Below are 25,088 nucleotides of genomic sequence, written 5' to 3'. Positions count from 1 at the left end.
TGTAACACACAAGCATATATAATTAAAACAAAAACCAAAAAATATTAAAAGCAGCCAATTATTAGAAACAAAGAAGCGTCTTGGGGCACCTTTGTTGTGTATTTACACATGAAAAGGGTTGTACAAAGATGAAGTAGGAGTTGCCAGTCAACAAACAAGTTTGCAGATACCTAAATCAGCTATTCGGTTTGTTCTAACTAAAACGTTCCCTTATCTCTTTTTAGGAACAATTAAAAATAACTATTTCCTCATGCAAAGTAAAAGGTATCATTACTGCACACAGAGGACTTTTTGTAACTTGTTAAATGTAATAGTTTCTATTGTTTAAGAAAAACACCCAAAGATATCCAGAGGGTTTTTACACCTTATATACCTCAAGCCAATTTTCTTCAATCTTTTTGTGTCACAAGGCATCATTTGTTTCCTTTCTTTCACTCCAGCTATTCACAAGGTGCCACTTTCAATAAAAAAAAAAAAAAAAAAAAATTAAATTGGATTCCTATCAACGGATAAAGAGGACCCAAAATTCCCCAAACTCCAAATGATGTTGAAAATGATTTTTCTTTTATAGTGCAAACAACATTTTCTGAGAAGAATTTTCACATTAATGAGGCAAATACACCCCAGTAGCAAAAAGTAGGCAGGACATCCCTTATACTTGGGATAAAGGGAAAAAGGCAGATCTGAAGTACACAGTTATGTTGCACACTGATGGAGTTGTGGATGGAGGGGTACTTGGAAGGAATTTAGAGAAAATGGATCAATAGCACCAAAGCAGAACTTTAAATCAAGGCTCTTGAAATCCACTCAGTGGATCACCGAATGACAATAAAAGAGCGTTTATCAGCATGTCTGACTATCTGAACTGCCAGTCAAAGCCTTACAATAGTCACAATTATAGACCTGACAATGCTGAGAATGTAAATGCTGCTTTAACAGCTGCATTGCATCACAACTGACTATACACAAAGCCTGAAAGAGCCAACAAATTATGAGTTCCTGACTATAACAATAGGACCACAATTATAGGGCAGGAACTTCAATAGTAAACAACATAATATGGCAAACTAGAGACTAGGTATTAGCAAAATGTGTTATAAAAGTACAAAAGTTTCAAAAATTTCTAAAAAATTGCTTTGTGTTGGGATGAGAAATAGTAATCTGTGGCACGGAATTATTATTAATTGTTGTTATAAAAATTACAGAGACTGTATGAGATGGCTGGTTCTTAACTTCTTGCAAATCAAACAAAAGGCCCATTTGTAAACTGTTCTGGAGTGAATGCTTGAAGGGTGGCCAGACAGTTGGCAAATTTAAAATACTTGCAGTAGACACAACCCTGCCAGTGGGAGAAGGAATGACAGAAGGATTGTACACGGTGGGTAATGCACTCTACAGGGATCAGAGTAGCAGCCGTGTTAGTCTGTATTCACAAAAAGAAAAGGAGGACTTGTGGCACCTTAGAGACTAAGGTGCCACAAGGACTCTTTTTCTTTCTACAGGGATGTGATTTCTAAACCGCACAAACATGTTGTGCATTAATTAGTCTGTGTTAATCTTGCTGGTGAACTTTAACCCTGTGCCGTTTTAAACAGTCTTGTGTGAAAGTGCACTGGCAGGGTCTACAATCAAAATTTCTTTAGTGTGATGGGCATAAGTCAGATTCCCTTGATATTACTCCAATATATGATTCTCCTACCAGTTCAGTCATCTGTGCCCCAAACGGCATCCCAAGAATCCACCACAACTTTTCCCCATGCTAAGCCCATTCTTCCAAGAGGAACAGTGTTGCAGCCACCTGACCAAGTACTGTGGGGTTAGATTCTCATCCAGAGTCTGTTAATGGCCCCTTGTGCTGACTGGTAGAGGTCATCACTGCTAGACCCATGCTAAATTCAGCAGTTCCCAGCTCCTGCAAACTTTTTTTCCCCCATCCCATTGCCCTTTGTAGGATGGGTTTGCTGTTTATCTCAAGTTCATTTTGAGCTTTTGATTTCAACACCTTCACTTCCCCACCCCCAATAACTCATAGGGAAGTCTACTTGTCTCACCTGGTTTAAAGTAAGGAGCAAGTTCTATGTAACTTCTGCCTAAAATCCATTCAGATTCTCTGAAAGGTTTAAAAAGCCTGGTCCTGAACTAGGAGAAATCAACAAAACCAAACTTGGTATTGGGTTTTGTCATGAAAGTTTTGCACAGTTCTAGTCATTAACAAGTGACGTAAACGTTATGTCACCTCCCCTGCATCTTGTAGACCATTGCACCACTGGAAAGACTGGTGGAGCTCACAAACTGAGCACAGATCAGTTACATGGCCATGTCTGGACCAGAGCACTCACACTTTGGTCACTTAATAATATCCTCTGAAACTTAAGAGTACAGAAGTGTCATTTGCTTACCAAGATGCCTTGGTATATGTATACTTTGAATGGTTACTCATGCATACCAGAAATCTGATACTCACAACTCTAGAACGTATTGTAAATTAAAATTTAATGAAAAAAAAAAATCAGGATTTACAACAAGATCCATATCCGTTTTCAACAGCAACTGCTTCTAGACTTCTCTTTGTAACTTCAAACCGATGTTTGGTCCTCTTTTCCCTCCCCATCATTTAATTTTCTAAGCCAAAAGAAGTTTTCAATTTTTTTAAGTTTTTACCTTTATTACTATTAGTGTGTAAAAGCGAAGAACCAAAGAAGTAACAGACTACACCTAAATGTATGGGATGGGTGGCATAGCACCCTTTGCAACCTCACCACCATTTAGTAGTAGTAGTAACCTTCACGTGACCCTCACCCAAAGATGTTCGACCACATGTTCTCTAAGGTTTCAGAAACGGTTTTCTTTTTTTTCCTTTTCTTAAAAAAAATGAAGATTAGAAAGAGATGATTAGTTACAAGGTTCCCAAGCTGTGTCATCTTCCTCGATCCTGATGCTTCTTCGTTTTTGTCTTTTTCTTTTTGTCCTCCTTTCTGGGTTTCAATGCACAGACGCCCGCAGACACACCAGCAATAGCTTTGGGAAGGTCAGTTCCTCTGTACCACTTGTTTTTCTCCTTGTCATACACCTGGACGGTTTTGGAGAAGACAGTGTCTTCCCAGCTATAACCTCCAAGAATATAAATCTTGCCTTCCCAGACTGCCACTCCAGATTCACTGTTTGCTTGAAACAAGGGAGAGACTCTGGTCCACTGGTTACACTGAGGGCTGTAAGACTCCACGCTCAGAATGTCAAAGCGTGCCATGGTTTCTATGTTGTCATCACTACCGCCAATGGAATAGATATTGTCCTCCAAGGTGCACATGCTGTGCCACCCTCGAGCAGTGATCATTGGCCGCTTTTCCTCCCAGACATCTGTGCGGTAATCATAGCAAAGGAGATTTTTTCTATAGGGACCGATTTGGTAATCGTGGCCCCCTGAGATATAAACAAATTCCTTGTAGACAGTGCCAGCGTGCCCATAGGTAAACCTAGGATAGGCAAACAACAACAACTTAGTGGTTTTGCAGACTAGTGCAAATATTTAACAGTGATTGTTAAATATCAGTGCAGCCCATACAGTGAAAAGGCGAGTTATTTCATATCTGTTACATTTAAAAGTGATATTTAAAATTGAACTAAATTATAATAAAAGTTAGTTAGTTATTCAACAGGGGTCCACTAAAGAGTAGTTTGGGCATATGCTTTTGTGGGTAAAAAACCCACTTCTTCAGATGCATGGAGTGAAAATTACAGATGCAGGCATTAATATACTGACACATGAAGTCAGTATATTTATGCCTGCAGCTGTAATTTTCACTCCATTTATCTGAGGAAGTGGGGCTTTTTACCCACAAAAGCTTATGCCCAAATAAATCTGTGTTAGTCTTTAAGGTGCCACTGGACTCCTCGTTGTTTTTGTGGATACAGACTAACACGGTTACCCCCTCTGATACTAAAGAGTAGTGTTTGTTCAACTTTCTCAGCAGCCTGAAAAAGCTTCAGGCAACAGCAGAAGTAGCATTGCTCTCGCTCGTATTATTAAGTAAGTAAAGTAAAGTGTTTGGGTCTATTAAAGTCCCAAGGAAAGTGTGGAGGGAAAATAAGAAAGGAAGATTTGCTGGGCAAGGAGTAGTTATTAAGGTTTTATGGGAGCAGTGGTATCATCTGAGAGTGTCGTTCCTTTGGCTTCCAGGAGATGGAGTGTAACTCATGGAGAGTCTAGCCTGTGCTAAATTTAGGATTGGTAAAGTGGCGTTATATGAAAATAAAGACAACTCACTAACTGAGTGGTTTTGAAAATCCCACAATCAGCTTTGAATTAACTTGACTTCCATTGACATCAACTCCCATTGACTTCAACAGAAGCAGAGTTAGACCACGATGAGCGTTTTTGAAAATCTCACCCTAAATCTCTATGCCAGAGAGGACTTGCTAACCATAGCATGGGCCAGGTAACATCATCATCCATAGAAAAACAACTCCAAACAACGCCTTAAACTGCTTTATCGCCCTTTTTAAAAAAGGGGATTGGATTCTGACAGAAGCCAGTCACCTCAGAGAGAAGTACCCACAACCGCAAACAACAACTGTAACTTTTTTCTGGGGATTTTTGGTTAGTTTGAGAGTCCTCGATGATAGTCCACAAACTCAATCCTCAGAACTCCCATTCCCAAAATTTAGAAAAACATTGGTTTAGATTTGCCAATCAGAGAAATATTCAAGTTTAAGATCAATCGGGGGCGGGGGGGGGGGTTTGTAAGGTTACAGAATAGTTGCAACTAAATAGTGGGTTAAATAAAAAACTGAACTGAAGATGGATAGAAGTATCAGATTATTAGAATTCTCTCACTCACCACCCCCTAAAAAGACAAAACAACCCCCCTACACACACACACACACACCCCTGCATGCATCTAGTTCAGAAGCAGCTAATTCTTAGACAGTTATATTTCCCCCCATTCTTGCCATATAAGAATTCAACATTTCTATAAGTTCTGCTATAGCAGAAATAGATGATAGTTAAAAACACTTCCCTCCTACCAGAAATCTGGGATTGCCATAAAGGAATTGGCAGAGGATGCGATGATTAGCTCTCTCTACTCTCTCATTTGAGCCCAACATATATCTCTGTAACAAAGACATGGACAGCTGGTAAACTCAGTCTAAAACCAGAAGCGCATGCTTCTTTCTACAGGGTGACGTGCACCCCTCCAGTCCCATCTATTCTTGTAATACAGCCATTAAAAACCATCATTCCTGAAGCAGTTATTTTAGCTTCACACTGAAGCGGTTTAAACAGTGTTAGGCCTAACCCTATCACAGCTGAATCCATACTAAATCAGTTTAGCGTGAAATGATTTAAAACCATGCTTAAACATGCTCAGGACTCAATATGGACAGAACCTAAGAGTTGTTTTTATTTCACACAGCAAGATTCTCTCTCAGCTACAGACTGCAAACTCTTTGGGCCCACTACCTTAGCTTCTTCCACATCTGTATAGTGCCAAGACCAAAGAAACCACGTCCTCTCTACACATGTCCCCCCCTCACAAAACTAACTGACGATGCTGAGCATCCGCTGCCCTCATTTAATACAACGGGAGCTGGAGGTGCTCAGTAGCTTTGAAAAGGAAAACAAAACAAAACAAACCCCATACAGGCCAAATGAGCTGCCCTTACACCCAGTGTTGCATTCTGTGGTTCTGCTGACGTGGACAGGACCAACAATGATCAGCGCCCATCACAGCAAATCAGTCCACCATGGTTTTTTGATTGTTTTTAAGAGACCATTCTACTGACACTGAGTGAACTCAGCTGACTTTTACCTAAACCAACATGTTGGATCATGTTAAAGAAGTTCTATATTAAAATCACAAATGAGTGATTCCCCATAGTTTAAATTCCAAGGTATTACTAATTAAGAGGTCTCTTGGTTTTTGGTGCTGTTTCTCTCCCCCATGTGTGAAACTTGCAAGCTGCTAATTATGTTAGTACATTCGAAGACAGAGTCTGTTCTCAAAGCAATTCTTTGTAACAACAACTACTCACAGAGAGAGAGGCTCAAAGCAATGCTCTGTAACAATAGAAACAGCACCCAGAGATTCCCTGTCCTTTTGTTGTATTCATCTCGCTTTGTTAACAATCGTGATTAAAATAGAGATAGAGGATGTATGTGGATGGATGCTTGGTGTGGATAATAACTGAATGATCAGGGAGGTGCCAGCCTAAGAATCCAGTGTCCATCGGCTGAAGAAAGCGTCAAGTGGAAATAACCAGAGGACACCCCCCCGACCCCCCGGAGGGCAGACTGGAATCCACCCAACAGCCTCAAGAATAGGAGAACAAAAGAACAAGATAACATCTGGCAGCACGGAGCCGTCAGGAATGTGACATCTGCTGATCGATATAGCAACAGCATGATGAAGCAATTCCCATAGACTGGCATAGGAAGAAATTCCAATAAAAATGGACTCTAGAAAGTGAGAACTTTGGGGTCTGATTCTGGAAACCAACTTCCAGGAGCATCAGATGAGCATCTGACAAGGCCCTGCTCCCTCCTCACGTCCTCTAAGGCTGGTAAGTATGATAACAACCTTGCAGAACATGTGTGTGTGTGTGTGAGAATATGAAATTGAATGGAATGTTATAGCTATAACTAACTGCTTACTAGGATTCTTTCTGAATTCACAATAAATGTGGCATTTTGCCTTTTCCCCTTTAATAAGACCCTGCTGGTTTTTATTTCATTGGTATAACAAACAGGACAGCAGAGCTTAGTAATGGCTGAGCAAGGAACCACATTTGACAGCCCCCTTCAGTCACAGCTGGAAAATCTAGCATAGACACAGCCATGGAAAACGCCCTGAGATTTCTCCTTTCTGCCTTCTGACTGCTGAACAACTTCACTGGATAGCATGAGTTCTACTGTAGGCAGATTCCTGTGAAGCATCAAGTTGTCCATCACATCATTACCTTCCAACACAGCAGACAATCTGCTGAAACAGTCTAGTCACGTTTCAGCTAACCTGACTTAAACTGTGCTTGTCCACAGTCACACAAACCAAGCAGACTTTGAAATCATAGCAAATGGCTCAAAACATAGTGTGCACACACTTAGCTTTTGTCACCTTGAATTCTGCGCAAACACCATTGCTTAAGCCTTTGAAACGGACGTGGGGTACAACAGGACTGCAGCTGTTTTAGCAGAACAGGCCCAGTCATGCTCCCACTGAAGGCACCAGGCATTTTGCCATACAGTGTCTAAGGGAATGTGGTCAGACCTGCTGAGCAGAGGTGTTAAGGAGGAAACGGTTTCAAGCCACAATGTCAATCAGAGATGCCATGCCAGTTTCAAAGAACCTTCTCCTGATGCAATGCAGCATGAATTACAGCTTCTACTGCAGTAGAGCCATCTAGCGACTCCGAGAAAACCTCAGGATTTCTCTTAAAAAAAAAAATAATAATAATAACAGGAAGAGCAGCACACTCTTCACTTGATTTTCTGAGGGCACACAACTCCAAGTCAATGGCAGCTGCAGGTGCTCATTATTCAATGTTAGACGGTGCAGGTCCTGCAAAAATATTCCTGATATTATTAAGGTGGCCTGACACTTCCCATTATAAGATCCTGTTTTCAGCTGCTTATAATTTTGCCAAACTTTAACAATTTGGGCCGAAATTTTCCATGCCAAGTGTCTGCCTCAGGTGAAATTTAAAAATCAGGCAAAAAGGTTTAGCCATTTTCAAGTACCAGGCTGAGGTTTTGTTTTGCTCATGTCAAAAATTCTAGCAACCTTTTCTTTCAACAGCGTGAGCACAACCATACTTTAGATCTGGGACCTAAAATATGGCGGGGGGGAGGGAAGTAGGCCTTTGTATCAAGGTTTCGCAGTATCTAGGAAAATCTTTCCAAATTTGGCAAAAATGTAATATAATTTGCACCTGTCCAGGAGACACTTCTTCAATTTCAGCAGCTATAATCTTCAATGATTCTGCCTCGCTGAGCATGCTCCAAGCCCTCACAGCTCCTACTGCTGATCAGACCACGCATGTGCCACCCACACCGAGTGACTGAGCATGGGCCCTCTAATAGAGGCCTACAGGGGTGAAGCTTTCCTTGCAATTACTGCTCCAGTCCAAGGTGGGGCCAGGCTGGAGGGGGTGTGGGAAACTGACAGAGCAGGAGGGTGTGTGCAAAAATTGAAACTGGCTGAACACGGATACTGGGATTAGGAACCAGGGGAGTATGGGACAGGGGAGACTGGGACTGGTTGGGCAAAGAAACTGGGAGCTAGTCTGTTGTGGGGATGGGTGGGAACAGGACACAGATTGGTGAGGAGCTGGGGGAGAGACTGGAACTGGCTGACAAGAAGACTGGAAGTAAGAACCAGTGTGTGTGTGCTGGGGGAGAAATGGGGCTTGGAGGACGGGAAACCGATCTGACAAAGAAACAGGGAGAACTACCACTGAGTCAGTAAAGAAACAGAGAAGGAACTGGGGGTGGAGGTTGGAGACTGAGTGGGGAGGGAGCGGAGAGACAAATCGGACAAGGAACGTGGAGGAGGAAAACTAGAACTGGCTGGGCAAGGGCAATGGGACTGGTACAAGGAGCCGGAAAGGCAAAGAGAGGACTGGGACAGGGTCAGATTGGAGGGGATGGGACAGACAGGGTCATGGTTGGGGGGGTGGGAGTGGGAGAGGAGATGCAATGATCTGTAACTACTAGAAAACACTCCCCTCCAGAGCCTATAATGGAACTCAAGATTACAGATCCTCACCATTCCTCTGCTGTCAGCAAATAGCTGTGAATCCCACTGGCAAAGCGTGCGTCTGATCCCCCTCTAGTGTTGGTACAAAGAGGATGACGACCTACTACTGCTATCAGTTACTCCTTTAGCTCAAGTGGCAGAAGTCTGTGCAGAAGATCTAAAGGTTCAAATCCTGCTGATGAGCCCATGCGGGTGTCAATATGATGCCACATAATGCAATTTCTATTTTTTTCAGTTTACTTTAAAAACACCCCACAAACCAGGAAATTATACACACAAAAAAACATGTGATCAAATAGTACGTGGACATGTAATTAGCTACTATCATAATGAATATCCACAAGGGGGCCAAATTAAGGCTGAATGAACCCACACATTTGCTAACTTTTGAGTGCTTGACGAGGCTATCTTAATAATGTTCTTTCAATGTAGTGTTTGTGCATGTCTGCAAAATGCTATCCAGTCCCTATTAGTAACTTCTTATCTGAAGGACAAGTTCTCACACGGTGGAGAGAAAGCCAGCTGGTTGAAAGCAGGTGACTCCTCTTCCTTATTCCTAGGCTAGGCAGAATTCAATTTTTGTTTTTGGCCGTTTCAATGATTAATATAGGATTTCTTTTATTTTAAGTTTTACAGTTGTGGGAAAATAAGAGTGGGGGAAGAGTTAAGGTGGCGATGACAGCAAGGCTGCAAGGGGCTCCCTGCACAGCTGTGGGGCCCAGAATATCCAGCTGCAAGGTGTGGGGAAGGCTGTGGTCCTGACCCAGCCGTGTGGAGACCCCCGGCTTGGACTGCGAGGAGGACGACAAGCCCTCAGTGATGAGGCAGACCACCCCACTGCTGAATGGCTCCATCCCCAGGCAGGAGCCATTCAACAGCAGGGTGACTTCCCCTACAGCTGGAGGCTCCTCCTCCTCCTCCTCACAGCCCTAGCCGCCAGTCTCTGCCCTGCCCCACCAGGACCGCAGTCTTCCCCTCATCTTGTGCTTACAGGGATCCAGTTTCACCAGCCCCAAGGCTGTACATGGAGCCGTCTGTAAGCACAAGGTGCAGGGCAAGGAAAGGGGTGGGAGGCTTCACTCAGGCTGACTGTTACTGATGGATTTTTGTTGATTTCAGCACCAGCTGAAATCAAGGTTTACCAACAGCCATTGATTTATATTGAATCCTGCCAGACCTCCTTATTTTCCAGCTGCTAAATTTCCATTAAGACACAGATACAAATATATTGTTCTGAGCTGGATGGAACCTTGTTATGGGTTGAGTTAAAACCCTCCCATAAGGCAAAAACTGCATGGGAACCTGTCCAGGAGCTTTTGGCTGAGTATTGTTTTGGGTGTGGGGGGGAGTGTGGGAAGTCAGAACAGAAAAACTGGGAAAGACAGAGGGAAGGAGAGAGAGCGCGCTCACCTAAAAAGCAGCTGAGAGCCTAGTGGGTGACCCTGAGGAAAGGTTTTCTGGGCCAGAGGGGCAGGCTAAAAAGAGCGCTCTTGGTGCTGAGCAAAAGAAGCTGTTTCCTGCTATTTGTTTCCTTCTGCATTCAGAGAGACCTCACTTTGTTCATTCTTTTTGTAATGTAACAAAACCGCAAAGAAAACACCAGACTCCACCAATTTCTACTTCCACCTGGAACATTCCCAAGCCTGCAAAACTTTGACTAGCCACTCAGGTCAAAAAGAGACAGCAATATTAACGTACTTGCAGAACGTCACTTACACATAACAGTAATTGCTGTTGTTGCCACAGGAACATTATTTGACCGTAAAGGGGAGGGTGTGGGTAGGACTGTCCACAACTGTATTAAAATGTCATCCACATGTGCTCTAGGGGGTGGCTTTCCATAGCACAAATGGCAGTTAGGCCGTTAACTCTCACTTGTGCAGAAACCTCTCCCCCATACCCAGGAGGCTGGGGGATTTGATGGTGTTTAATCTCAATGGCCAGACCCGCATACACGTGCAGAAGAATCTCTGCCTCTTCCTTCTCAGGAGCACTGAGCCCTGTGGTTGGTCCAGGTTATATTCACATAGCTACACTTATTCACATATTTACTTATTTACATATTCACATGTCCCACACAGAACTGGAAAAAGGCGTCCTCTCTGCCATCCATGTCCACACTAGCTGTCTAGGACTCTGAAATTTGGCTGAACGGTTAGCATCAGAGAATAAGAAACACACCACGAATTCTAGGCAAAGTAGACTCTGAAGCGTTCTATTGGAGATACCACCTAACAACCACCAAGCAAACGTGACTGCTGCAATCACAGGCTGCTGTGTCCTCTGGTAGCACAACATGAGCAGCAGCTACCTTTACGAACCTCAAAGACTCATGCAGTATCATGACAACATCTGAACGGGCATTTGCCAACGCATATCCAAATGAACGGCCACCACACCAGTGGGAAAGATCTCACTACCACCGCCTCCAAAAGGTCACCACCCTGAAGTTCTAGGTATCGGTTTGGGATATAAGTAAAAGCGAGTGTTAATGGTGCTTACGGTACAATTAAAGCATCCTCGAAAGTGAAACAGCTAAGTTTTAACTTGGACTGCACACCTGTGGCACATCATCTATGCCTGGATCTCTCCATATTGGTACGTGTCCAAGCAGCCGGCATAAAAATACCTGCAAGGAAGAGCAGGTGGCAAAAAGCCCAAAATAGAGGACACAAAATACATGGTGCTAAAGGTACCCACACAAATAACGCCTTGCACAAAGATCTAAACAATCTGAAGGGATTCCACTGAGACCAACCTCAGGAAAGAGTCTACAAACACAGAACATGAAAGGAGAAGGCCCTTTTCCTTGCCCTGTTACAGCAGTAACCTCAAGCTGGAGGCCAAAGACAACCCCAGTGGATCTCAAATTCATGGCCTTGAGGAGACAGCTGCTTGGATATCATGGGCTAAGATTATTCCTCTTTTTCCCTCCCAGGATACTCACATATAGGACTGAACACAGTGGATCTTGGAGAGTTCTTTTCTTTAAGGAAAACATGGTTTTCTAAACAGACCATTGTTACCTTGGCAAACCTGCTATATAAGACCAGGTGTCTTTTTGAGGGCTATAGGTCTCAGCTGAAGAAAGAGCCCCATTTTCATTCCTCCCACCAACAGCTACCAGCATATCTGCAATGGCTGCAAGGTAGAAATCTACTCGTCGTTGTCTCATGGAGGCAACCTGCAAAATAAAATAAAATAAAATACCGACATCCTCAAACAATCAGTAAGTAAGTTTGAGAAGATTTGTTTCCTCCAATGAGTTTTAAAAAGGGCTGCTATTTGTGTTTGCCATACATATTAAGACAACAATAAAACTTTGCTCTTCTGAGGCACGATACATTAGCATTGAAGTTAAAGGTCACAGAGGGATAATGGAAAGCATCTAAAGCTGTAGCTACCCTTGGAGCTAAGGGTGCGATTCCCAGCTTGCGTAGACATACTCACGCTAGCTCTCTTCGAGCTTGCATGCTAAAAATAGTAGCATAGCTGTGGCAGCACGGGCAACGGCATGGCCTAGCTGCCTTGGGTGCAAACCCACCTGGACTGCATGGATGTGCACTTGGGGCAACTAGTTGCTGCCCGTGCTACTGCGGCTACATGACTATTTTTAGCTAGCTTGATAAAAGCTAGCACAAGTAGGTCTACGCAAGCTGGAAATCACACCCCTAGCTCCAAGTGCAGATATAGCCAAAGAGACAAACCACTCTATACCTTAGTGACACACGGCTCATCTCGCAATAGCCTGTGCGCCCAGAGATCAGCTCAAACTGCGATCAGCTCAAACACTGAACCCCAGGGGGTTCTGAGTATACAAAGAATGGGAAGATCAGTCCAAAATGTAGTATCGGTTTAATATTGGGAGGGAGGGGGTTCTCTACTCAGACATGGAAGGGGAAAGACTCGATCCAATAGATGTTTTCCATCTTTAATTATTCTGATCCCTGTATGGCATTAAAATCTTGCATAGTGGTCCTTGCACAGCACTTTGGGCCAGATTTTCATAGGTGCTTTGGCACCTAAAGATGTGGATGGGTGCCAAATGAGATTTTCAAAAGGGTCTAAGCAGGTTAGGTGTGGAAAATCTGGCCCCCCCATCCCTACCAATTTTTGAAATGTCATAATCTTTCACTACCGGTGTAACTACAATATTCACAGCAGTTATCCAATTAGCTGTTTCTACTGAGAGGGGTGTTTGACGATTTCAAACATAAATATGGGGGTATATTTTAGTGCCCACCACGAGTGTTCTTCCACCAACAAAGATAAAAATAAACTTTAAAAGAATGAGATGTAATACAGCTTGAGTCTCACCTTTATCCACTGGTTACAGCGGGGATCATACCTATATAGAAGATTTGAAGCTGCATCCCCTCCATTGTCTCTTGAAAAGCTGCCTCCAGCTATGAAGATGAAACCTCCCAGCACTGCAACACAGTGATGACTTCGCCTGGCTGGGAGTGGCGTTTCTGTTATCCATTGCCCCTTGTTGGTGTCCAGGAAGCAGGTATCATCACTTAACTCCAGGCACCGTTCCGAAACCTCCCCACCCACAAAGAGGAGCCTCTCTTCGTTTGTACGCAAAGCCGTCCGCTTGTTCTGGAGCACTGGCTGGGCTGTGACATTGTTATGATAGTTCACCGCTTCTTCTATAAACCCCTCACAGTTTGCTTCCTTTGGGAGAAGAGAGCAGACAGCAGGCTTGACTCGATGGAGGAGGTCACTCTTCGGTATCAAGGGAAAATGAATGTTGTCCAGTACCTGGTAAGCCTCGTTTTCTCTTTCCGGGTATTGTGTCAGCCACTGCAAGGCAGCCTGCAGCAAGTCATGCTCACATTCCTGCTGCACGTTGCTGCTCCCCAGATACTGGCAGAGTTTTTGAATGGAAATGTTCTGCAGGAAGTTAGGCGTGAAAGAGAGCGTGCCAAAGTTCTGCAGGATAAAAGAGTCGATGTAGGAGTCCAGGCGTTTCAGGTTGTAAATAGAGGCCAGCTCTTGAAGGTACAGGTAGTTCTCCTCGCTGACCTCATTTTCGAGATACTCACAACAGAAGTCAACCACCTTCCAGATCTGCAGCAGGTGAGCTGTTTCCAGCACATAATCAATGTTGCCACCATCTAAGGACAGCTCACTTCCATATAGGAAATCCACCACAGCTTTGAGACCAATGTAAGAGGCTCCAAATAGTTCAACCTCTTTTTGATAGGCCTCTCGCATGCCAATGGTGAACATGGAATTGAAGTAGTCACTGCAAACAGCCAGAAGATTCCGGTGGGCAGGGACTCTTTGTTCATCCACCACCAGAATAATATCACAGAAAAGTCCTTGGTGTCTCTGCTCATTCAGACTCTGAAGGACTAGACTAGAGTGGTCAGCCCATCTGTACACCTGAAATAAAGAATTTCACTATATAAATCCATGTAGGCTCACACCTTGAATACTGCATGCAGTTCTGGCCATCCTATCTCAAAAAAGATGTATTAGAAATGGAAAAGGTCAGAGAAGGGCAACAAATGATTAGGGGTATAGAACAGCTTCCATCTGAGGAGAGATTAAAAAGACTAGGACTGTTCATCTTAGAAAAGAGAGGAGTGTGGGGGGTGTAATAGAGGTCTATAAAATCATAAACGGTGTGGAGAAAGTGAAAAAGGAAGTCTTATTTACCCCTTCACATAAACGAATGATGGGTCACTCAATGAGATTAATAGGCAGCAGCTTTAAAACAAACATAAGTACTTCATACAATGCACGGTCAGCCTGTGGTGCTGATTACTAGGGGATGTTGTGAAGGCCAAAATTATCACTGGGTTAAAAAAAAAAAAAATTAGAAAAAGTTCATGGCGGATAGGTCCATCAATGGCTATTAGCCAAGATGGTCAGGGATACGACCCCATGCTCCAGGTGTCCCTAAACCTCAAACTGCCAGAAGCTGGGACTGCATGACAGAAGACAGATCACTTGATAATTGCACTGTTCTGTTCAGTCCATCTGAAGCACCAGTCATTGGCTATTGCCAGAAGACAGGATACTGGGCTATATGGACCATTTGTCTGATGCTATATGGCCATTCTTATGTCCTTAGAAATGATATCAGACAGCAGCTTCCTTCAGTAGATGAAGTGTTCATCCTCACAGAAGAGCAGATACTCTTTCACCAGGTACAGTATATAAGGAAAGAAAACATTTTTTTACTCTGGGTTCAATTTGCATGCCAATTTGGCGTAGTCAGCCCTGGCAAAAAACATGAACTTGAAGCACAAGCTTCTGCTTACTTTCAAGAAACTACATAACTTCACCTTTTCCTACGGTACATTTCTGCCATCATTTCCTCCTACTCGGCCAACGCTGTATCTAAACCTTCTTCTTGAATGAAACATTTATAGGGCCAGGTTCCCATTACTGGTACAACTATACCAGAAAAGTACTCTTATAGTATACCAACAGAACACTACTCATGTGGACAGCTTACTCCAGCCACCCCGAGTGAAATACGCTGAATTGCTGGTATAACTGTGTCTACACTAAGCACATTTACCAGCACAGTTCTGTTAGTCACAAATCGCATCTCATCATACCCTGACCAACAGATCTATGCTGGCAAAAGTCTGTAGTATAGACCCGGCCTAACTGACTCCCACTCTGCTCTTCCCACTTTCTTCCAAACATCTGCTTATGTCTGGAACCCCCCTCTCCTGATTCGTGCCCCAAAGTAACCTACGAGGTATATAATATATATTGGGAGTAGACAATGTTCATACAGCAATGCCTGCAGTTGGTCATTCAACCCATGTATAATAATTGTCATGCTGGGTTTGTGTCCGATTTCAGCAGTCACCTGCCAAGACTTACGTAAAGCTATTGCTATGGTAAATCTTGGCAGGATGGCTCATTTGTAAACTCCTTGAGGCACCGATTGTGTCTTCCTCTCCATACAGGTCCAACGCACACCATCTGCACTCAAATAATAATACTGTTCATCCATGTTTAGAGTCACCTAGCATGATGGTAACCCATTCCCAACTGACTGTTGCGATCATCCAGAAGCTAAGGTAGTTTTCATTTTTAATTGTTCCATATTATATATCAGAAGTCTAGAATGTGGTACATGGTCTGTCAAATGCTAGACCAATATAAACCATTATAGATGTAGAGACGGTTACATCAAGGTTGTGAAAGCTTCTATGGATGGGATTCTGCCCCGTGACCATGCCCCTACCTACACTATAGCACTATATCGGAGATGGAACTGTGCTGCAACGGATTAGAGAAAATTCAAATAAGCATCCCTAAATTGGGGAAGTTTTACCAGTTATATTGATAAGTATATAGCTATAAACTTGTCATGTGGACACACACTTTCTGGTGTAAGAGTGGCTTTTTTAGGTTTATCTTCAAACCTTTCTTAGGCAACATAAAAAAATACACTGTTCTATTGGAATAAGAGTGTTCACACAGGGAATGAGGGGATTATACCAATAGAACCCTGTCGGTTTAAATTTGCATCTTAAATTATTAAAATTGTCCCCCATGTAGACATGGTCTACGAATTTAAGTTCCTCGGGGCAGGAATTATGTGTTTGCACAGGACCCAGCATCATGGGGCCCTGATCTCAGTCAAGGTCTTCAGGCACTACTATAATACCAGTAATAAATAACAAAAATAGCACTGAAAGGGTCTCATTAATGATAGAAATGTTAAAATGCTGTCAGCAAACTTCAAGGTTAACCCCCAATGACAAATGGAATGTATTTAAAACTTTAAGAAGTTTTTATCTTTGTTAAAGATAATGAGATGTTAAGAGTAACAAGAAGGGTTTCTTCAGGTATGTTAGCAACAAGAAGACAATCAAGGAAAGTGTGGGCCCCTTACTGAATGAGGGAGGCAATCTAGTGACAGAGGATATGGAAAAAGCTAATGTACTCAATGCTTTTTTTGCCTCTGTCTTCACGAACAAGGTCAGCTCCCAGACTACTGCACTGGGCAGCATAGCATGGAGAGGAGGTGACCAGCCCTCTGTGGAGAAAGAAGTGGTTTGGGACTATTTAGAAAAGCTGGATGTGCACAAGTCCATGGGGCCGGATGCGTTGCATCCGAGAGTGCTAAAGGAGTTGGCAGATGTGATTGCAGAGCCATTGGCCATTATCTTTGAAAACTCATGGTGATCGGGGGAAGTCCCGGACGACTGGAAAAAGGCTAATGTAGTGCCCATCTTTAAAAAAGGGGGAGAAGGAGGATCCTGGGAACTACAGGCCAGTCAGCTTCACCTCAGTCGCTGGAAAAATCATGGAGCAGGTCCTCAAGGAATCAATCCTGAAGCACTTAGAGGAGAGGAAAGTGATCAGGAACAGTCAGCATGGATTCACCAAGAGCAAGTCATGCCTGACTAATCTAATTGCCTTCTATGACGAGATAACTGGTTCTGTGGATGAAGGGAAAGCAGTGGACGTGTTGTTCCTTGACTTTAGCAAAGCTTTTGACACTGTGTCCCACAGTATTCTTGCCAGCAAGTTAAAGAAGTATGGGCTGGATGAACGGACGATAAGGTGGATAGAAAGCTGGCTAGATTGTCGGGCTCAACGGGTAGTGAGCAATGGCTCCATGTCTAGTTGGCAGCTGGTATCAAGCGGAGTGCCCCAAGGGTCGGTCCTGGGGCCGGTTTTGTTCAATATCTTCATTAATGATCTGGAGGATGGTGTGGATTGCACCCTCAGCAAATTTGCTGATGACACTAAACTGGGAGGAGAGGTAGATACACTGGAGGGTAGGGATAGGATATAGAGGGACCTAGACAAATTGGAGGATTGGGCCAAAAGAAATCTGATGAGGTTCAACAAGGACAAGTGCAGAATCCTGTACTTAGGGTGGAAGAATCCAATGCACCGCTACAGACTAGGGACCGAATGGCTCAGCAGCAGTTCTGCAGAAAAGGACCTAGAATCATAGAATCATAGAATATCAGGGTTGGAAGGGACCTCTGAAGGTCATCTAGTCCAACCCCCTGCTCGAAGCAGGACCAATTCCCAGTTAAATCATCCCAGCCAGGGCTTTGTCAAGCCTGACCTTAAAAACCTCTAAGGAAGGAGATTCTACCACCTCCCTAGGTAACGCATTCCAGTGTTTCATCACCCTCTTAGTGAAAAAGTTTTTCCTAATATCCAATCTAAACCTCCCCCACTGCAACTTGAGACCATTACTCCTCGTTCTGTCATCTGCTACCACTGAGAACAGTCTAGAGCCATCCTCTTTGGAACCCCCTTTCAGGTAGTTGAAAGCAGCTATCAAATCCCCCCTCATTCTTCTCTTCTGCAGGCTAAACAATCCCAGCTCCCTCAGCCTCTCCTCATAACTCATGTGTTCCAGTAACCTAGGGGTTACAGTGGACGAGAAACTGGATATGAGTCAACAGTGTGCCCTTGTTGTCAAGAAGGCCAATGGCATTTTGGGATGTATAAGTAGGGGCATTGCCAGCAGATTGAGGGACGTGATCGTTCCCCTCTATTCGACACTGGTGAGGCCTCATCTGGAGTACTGTGTTCAGTTTTGGGCCCCATACTACAAGAAGGATGTGGAAAAATTGGAAAGAGTCCAGCGGAGGGCAACAAAAATGGTTAGGGGTCTGGAACACATGACTTATGAGGAGAGGCTGAGGGAACTGGGGATGTTTAGTCTACGGAAGAGAAGAATGAAGGGGGATTTGATAGCTGCTTTCAACTACCTGAAAGGGGGTTCCAAAGAGGATGGATCTAGACTGTTCTCCGTGGTAGCAGATGACAGAACGAGGAGTAATGGTCTCAAGTTGCAGTGCGGGAGATTTAGGTTGGATATTAGGAAAAACTTTTTCACTAGGAGGGTGGTGAAACACTGGAATGCGTTACCTAGGGAGGTGGTGGAATCTTCTTCCTTCGAAGTTTTTAAGGTCAGGCTTGACAAAGCCCTGGCTGGGATGATTTAATTGGGGATAGGTCCTGCTTTGAGCAGGGGGTTGGACTAGATGACCTCCTGAGGTCCCTTCCAACCCTGATATTCTATGATTCTATGAAAGCATTTTTCAAAAGCAGACATAAGTAATGTCAAATAAATAAGAGAGCATGCAATGACACGAGTGTGCTATATGGAGTCTCCAAAAGGTAAACCAGTAATTTTGGGCTGGTTCTGCAAGACAAACTTTCATTAGACAACGACCAGATAATAGCAGACAGCTTGTAACACCCTATTCTGAAGTCCTCAGACGTATAGATATTGGATTAAACTAAAAATAATATATGCTCTCTTCCCTTTGTAACGGGAGTATCATCTCTCTCTCTCTAATGTTCTTTAATACCATCGTCTTGCATAAGGAGATTACAGCAGAATTTACAAATTACCAAAGGCTCCTATTTATTGAACGTGCTGCAGAGTCAGCAGGGTAATCTGGAATGCCACTTATGACAATTTGTATTCCCTGACTTCTTGTCTCAGTGGAGAAGTTCTGCCACTTTGAACACTGAGCATAAACTGAGCACACACACGGGACTATGCAGTAATGACGCAGAGTATGTTAATACACTTCACCCGCTTACCAAGGCAGCTAGTCACTCTTAGACCACTGAGAAAAATGGATAGCTGCAAAAGTCAAGACCAAGATGACTTTGACATTAAAAATTAACAGTTTACCCATGCTATTTATATTCTGTATAAGAGGTTTAATATTAACTAGTAATTCTAAAGTTAACAAACAATAATAGCAACGGCATACGCAAAAAGACAAAACAATGCTGTTGAGATTATAGATTTGTAAAGCAATTATTATGCTACAGTTTTTAAATGCTACATGCGATCTGTGCAGTGGTAAAGGGACAAGATTGAAAGTCATGTATTTTAAAAATATTTATCTGTTTCTCAACACTTGTAGTTATTATAGTTGAGAAAAGTTTGAAGATCCATTTTACTCTGGACTATTATTAATGCTTTACTCTTTGGTTTTCATTCAACTTTGACAACAAAGATATTGAAACTGACGAATTTAGCTTTTCTGGCTCCCTTGTACTAGTATAAGGGCATAGTGTTCAGATTGCAAAAACCGCAGAGCAATATTGAAATACAACCCTCCCCCATTTTCACGAAGATTAAATAAAATTAATGGAATCATTGACAACATTATGGATTTACAACATTTAGTCTCCATTTCTGCATCAGAATCTACTAGTATGGACTACCGTGGGATCCCAACTGAAGTCAGTGCAGCCGCGCATAGGTGCAGAAACAGATCCCAACAGTACCCTTAGCCCTTACACAGAAAGTGAACGTTATGCAGGCGAGCAGTCCCACTGAGTTCACAGAGAGTGCTCCCACATGTAAGCATTTGCAGGATCAGGGTTCGAGTTCATACAAAACCTAAGCCTGCGCGTAAAATTTAACTTGTCTCTTTAACAAGTCTTAACAAATTTCAATCCAGCAACAAAATTAAATACACCCTCTTTGAATTACTGGAGAAAGACCTCTAGATACAGAGAAGGATTACGTGTTGCCAGTATGTGCCAGTTTTAAAAATCATGAGTCACTCTGAGCAGATGGCCTATTTGCTGCAGGTATTTTTAAATTGGAGACAATGGAACAAACTTGCATTTTAAAATCAGCTTGTTACATGCTACAGTATATACCTAGGAACTAAATATCCAGTTGTTTCATCACCGTTATCTCATCCCCCCCCCGCCTTTCAAAGTAATCATAATTTTAATTACAAGTTTTAGCCAGCAATGCAGAATTCACTAACCTTGGAGGATTCACTTATCTTGTGCGGCCGAGAAATTCTCGTTTGTCTGGTTGCCTCCATTATAGGCTGATTTGTGATACTTCTAGAACAGAAAACAGAAAATAAGTTCTCAGCATATGAGCCTAACATCAGCCCCTCAGTGATGGGGTCACATAGTGATAAAAACAGTCACATAGTGATAAAAATAGACAATAGGAACACTTACATATACCTGTATATATTGATCTATACGTTAAAAAGAGTTCAGTGTTGAAAATAGATTCGCTAACCCCCTCTATTGGTCTTATTTTGTCGTTTAGCCAACAATTTGTTTTGCCAAGTTTTATTGATAACTTCAGTGTACATTAATGTATTATCAGAGCTCACCACGACACTTTTAGTTATGTGCCAGTATTATCGATGTCATCGCACCTCTGAAAAGATTGCTTATTGGTTGACTGCTAGTCCCTACCACACCATGAGAAGTCTGAACAGTAATAGGATACAGAGCTTTCCTCTAGGTTGCTGGTTCCAATCCAGCCCAGGGCAGTAGCCCAAGATAGCTGAAGGGAGTCTGGTGGGTTTCAGTCTAGTTTTTATTAGGACTGTGACTATATCACCCAAATCACCACCACAACTAGTTCCCTTATTAGCAGAGAGACGGAGGGCTGCACAAGCCAGAGAAACTGATCTACCAGATTACACCTACAGATGGTCCTTGAGGCACATTGGCAGCGTAGTGTGAAGGAATAAATAGATTACTTCATTTTCTAGTGCTATTAATACAGCATCTTTCACTAGCACTAAAGTCACTTTAAGAGTAAAGAAAAAAATAACCAAAAAACACTGTCTTGGGGTTCTCGTCCCCCGCCCCAGAAGGGGCAGACTGAGTTTGAGCTGACACACTTCGTGTCCATTGATTTATTTTAGGAGCTTGTATGACACAAAAGAGCGTCTCCGACACTTCTAAAGCTACATCGCAGGTTGGAGTCAAAAATCCGAGAGAGAATCCCTCTGAACTATTTAGCTATTACAGGCAGATTCGGCCACAGGGATGGGGTGGGGGCATGGGCTCAAATAGCAATGTGCAGCTACGTCAAACAGTATTTTTGAGCCCAGCAACAGATCAACACACACATCCCATTAAAGACATTTTGTCTCACCACTGACTGGTAGAAATTCACCTGTAGCTGCACAGGTCTGCCTGTCTGAGAACAGGTTAAGTCCTGGAAAGCAATGGAGAGAGGTCACTCACCTCCACTGAGACCTACACCTGCTACCCTGAGCAGAGCTGTCATTTGAAAGAGAGTTGTGGGTCTGGTCCTCTCTATAATAATGAGGCTGAGGAACCACCACATCATTTGGCTCAGGATTTCTTCTACAACAGATATTCACACAGACTCAGATACATGGACAGAGGGACAGTGTCTGAGGGAATCAGCTCTGGTGAAAGGTAAGAGATTCCTCTTCAGTTTTAATTCAAAGATATTGCCTCACCCACCTTGGCTCAGTTTTTCCACACGCATTTCTAATCTGTAGAGCCTGTAAAGAGATCAGGTTCTGCAGGGGTTGGGGGTACGTACGCACACATACACGCCCCCCTCCCCAAGTTAGCTATAGCCAAGCGAGAATCTGGCACGATGCACTGAAGCCCTGAAAGCACAGATAAAAGGGGGGGAGCAGCAGTCTGGATCACTCGAATTGTTCATTGCATTTTATTGCAATGCCTCAGATCACTATTTGGGGGGAGGGGGCCAGGAAGGAAAAGGAACAGAGTTGCCCTGACTAAAGCGGGGGGAGGTTAACTAATGACTCTCAGGCTTTGCTGTGCTCCACTTGGCTCAGTGCTGCAGCATGAGGCATGTTCCTGTTGTTCAGTGCAATTGGGACGCCTGAAAGGCTGGGACCCAATATCATCTAGGTACTAAGAAAAGGAGAGTTTACCACTGTGCAGCGTCCCTACAGTCTCCAGGCCGGAGTGCCAGCTGCCCCAATGGGACTCAGCGCCGCAGGCTGGTGCTGAGGCTGTTCTGGCCGCTGCTGGTGTCTCTCCCTCCTCTCCCTCTGCAGCCATGTCTCATCCAGGAAATGCTGGCTGGATTGAAAGGGGAAGGAGCCAATAGGGAGAGAGGAGCTGTGCTGTTTGGAGGGGAGGAGAAGGGGATAATAAACGGGGTGGGATTAGGAAAGGCTGCTTGACATCAGGCCAAATCACTGCAAACAAACAACAAGCAGCCCCCAAGACAGGCAGCTGCTGCTCTGGCAGCCTGACGCTCAGTGCGTGGGAATTAATATTCCGCTCAGGCAGGACTCTGGTTCCTCTCTGCCTTGCTCAGGGAAAAGGTGCAACCTTGGTTTGCAGAAGGCAGGAGGAGAGGGGAAGGGACAGGTCACTGCGGCCTCCTGCTCCCAGTCTTAGCTGGCACACTTCCCCCTGCTCTCAGGGCAACTCCTGGTCACGCTCTTAGGGCCCCGGCCTCTCATTACCTGACCCCCAAAGTCAGTGGAGTTACTCCCCTACAGAAAGTTACCGGCCTGCATTCATTTTTGCATGACCAGGGCTTTATATTGTTCAGTTATCTCCTGCAGGAGGAGATGAGTTAATGACTTTTAAGCTCTTCTAACCTGACCTGCCTCTCTTCTCACCTGCTGCAGGTTGGCCAACGCTCAGGCTCTGGGCTAAGGGCCAGGACTGCTGAAGGGTTGAACCTGGCTGCTGGACTCCCATTTCCAAACAGATCTCAGCACCCCCTTTCTGGCCAGGCCCCAGCAAGGGATGGGAGTGGAGGGAGGCAGCTCTAAGATGCTGAATATCTCTTGACTTTCCTGGGAGTGGAGGGTTCTCAAATCTTGCAGGATTGGGCCCTGAAGGAGACGTAGACTCCCACCCAGGGCATTTTGAAAGTAGATCCTGGCAGGAGGCAAGCTCGAATAAGCCTTTGTGCTCAGCAGACAGCCGGACGCTTCCTTTAAAATGACTAACTATTATTTTATTATCCTAGAGCACTGGTTCTCAACCAGAGGCCCAGGGGCCCCTGGGGGGACCATGAGCAGGTTTCGCAGGGGCGGGGGGACGCCAAGCAGGGCCAGCATTAAACTCGCTGGGGCCCAGGGCAGAAAGGCAAAGCCCCACTGCATGGGGCTGAAGCCCAGGGCCCTGAGCCCCACCACCTGGGGTTGACGCCGAAGTCTGCGAAATGTAGCTTTGTGGGAGCCCCTGTAGCATGGGGCCCCAGGCAATTGCCCTGCTGGCTACCCTAATGCCAGCCCTGGCTTAATATGCAGAAAACCAATTATTGTGGCACAGGTGGGCTGTGGAGTTTTTATAGCTTGTGTGTGTGGGGGGAGGGTTGGGGGGGTCTCAGAAAGAAAAAGGTTGAAACCCCCTGTCCTAGAGGGTGCCCATTTTTTGAGTAACTCTCCATACCAAATCCCTACCACTTAAAAAGTTATTCCTTGGTAACGGGTTGTATGGCAAATATCTAAACACAGGCAAAACTAATACATCCTGTTAAGTTTTCCTAGCACTTCTTACATGTGATATTTGCAACTATTGTTATAATTCCATGTTTGTTTTGGGGGTTAGCAGCAGTAGGTGTGTAATGCAAATAAGGTAACTGTTGCAAATATTTGAATCAGGACAATCACTATAAGAGACTATACTATTACTTAGGTGATGTGATTACTTAGGTTCAATTTAACATTGTGATTTTAAAAATCTCTGTAAAGGGGTGTGCGCGTACTTAACACGTAGCCAAGCCATCAAAAAGTGTTCATAACAACCCCAGTAACCAGATGGTCTTTTTATTTATCTGGATATGAAACTATATGTCCTCAGGAAAATACAACGAGGACAAAATGCAACAGCACACCTCTTCAGCAACATGGGTTGCCGTCAGCACGCACACCCGTGGTGGCCACAATATCCACCACCCCTGCGTGCACGCACTGACGTATACACACAAGATTTGCAGCCTGACCAGCAGCAATTCCTGGACAGATTTGTGTTTGTATGCACCTGAGGGTGCACAGAGCAGCCATACCACATGCCTTTATTCTCCTAGCCCCTGGCTGCACTGTGCAGAGCAAGCAGGGGTCCTGGTGGAACCTGGGAGGGAGCAGGGAGAATGCAGCAGACCCACTGCTTCCCCCACCCCACACTATGGGTTCCACCCCTCTTGGGGGTGGGGGATTTTTCCCCTCTGTCCGTGGCCCAGTGTGTGCACCATCATAGCAGGGTCACTTCCTGAAGGGAGGTGCTGCTCTCCCAACAACTCATGCTGAGCTAGAAACAAAAGATGGCCCAGCAGAGTGGTATGGTAGAAATAGCTAGAAAAGAAAGGGCAGTAAAGGAGCAAAGGTGTGATGGATGAGTGGTGAAGGAGCAGGGGCAAGCTGCTAATGATCCATTTTAACTTATAGGTTTCAGAGTAGCAGCCGTGTTAGTCTGTATTCGCAAAAAGAAAAGGAGGACTTGTGGCACCTTAGAGACTAACCAATTTATTTGAGCATGAGCTTTCGTGAGCTACAGCTCACTGCATCCGACGAAAGCTTATGCTCAAATAAATTGGTTAGTCTCTAAGGTGCCACTAGTACTCCT

General features: G+C 44.1%; 1 protein-coding gene across 4 annotated transcripts in view; it reads right to left on the bottom strand.

Annotated features, from left to right (window-relative positions):
• Nucleotides 1-25,088, bottom strand: part of KLHL36 (kelch like family member 36) — a 30,246-nt gene continuing 5,158 nt past the window's right edge. The window contains exons 1-5 of one of the 4 annotated variants that reach the window (XM_084644201.1): nt 22,433-22,568; nt 20,510-20,591; nt 13,071-14,144; nt 11,780-11,937; nt 1-3,473 (exon numbers count right to left, since the gene is read on the bottom strand). In XM_084644201.1, the coding sequence (XP_084500327.1) occupies nt 2,918-3,473; nt 11,780-11,937; nt 13,071-14,144; nt 20,510-20,569 (1,848 nt within the window). In that variant the 5' untranslated portion in view covers nt 20,570-20,591; nt 22,433-22,568 and the 3' untranslated portion in view covers nt 1-2,917. Of the gene's footprint in view, nt 3,474-11,779; nt 11,938-13,070; nt 14,145-20,509; nt 20,592-22,432; nt 22,569-25,088 lie in introns of those variants that run through there. The other 3 variants (XM_084644203.1, XM_084644202.1, XM_084644204.1) reach the window with 3 other exon arrangements.

Source organism: Lepidochelys olivacea, assembly GCF_965140295.1.
Source record: "Lepidochelys olivacea isolate rLepOli2 genome assembly, chromosome: 12".
NCBI lineage: Eukaryota > Metazoa > Chordata > Testudines > Cheloniidae > Lepidochelys > Lepidochelys olivacea.
Note: the sequence above shows the minus strand (reverse complement) of the source record. Positions and strands in the feature narration are given on the sequence as shown.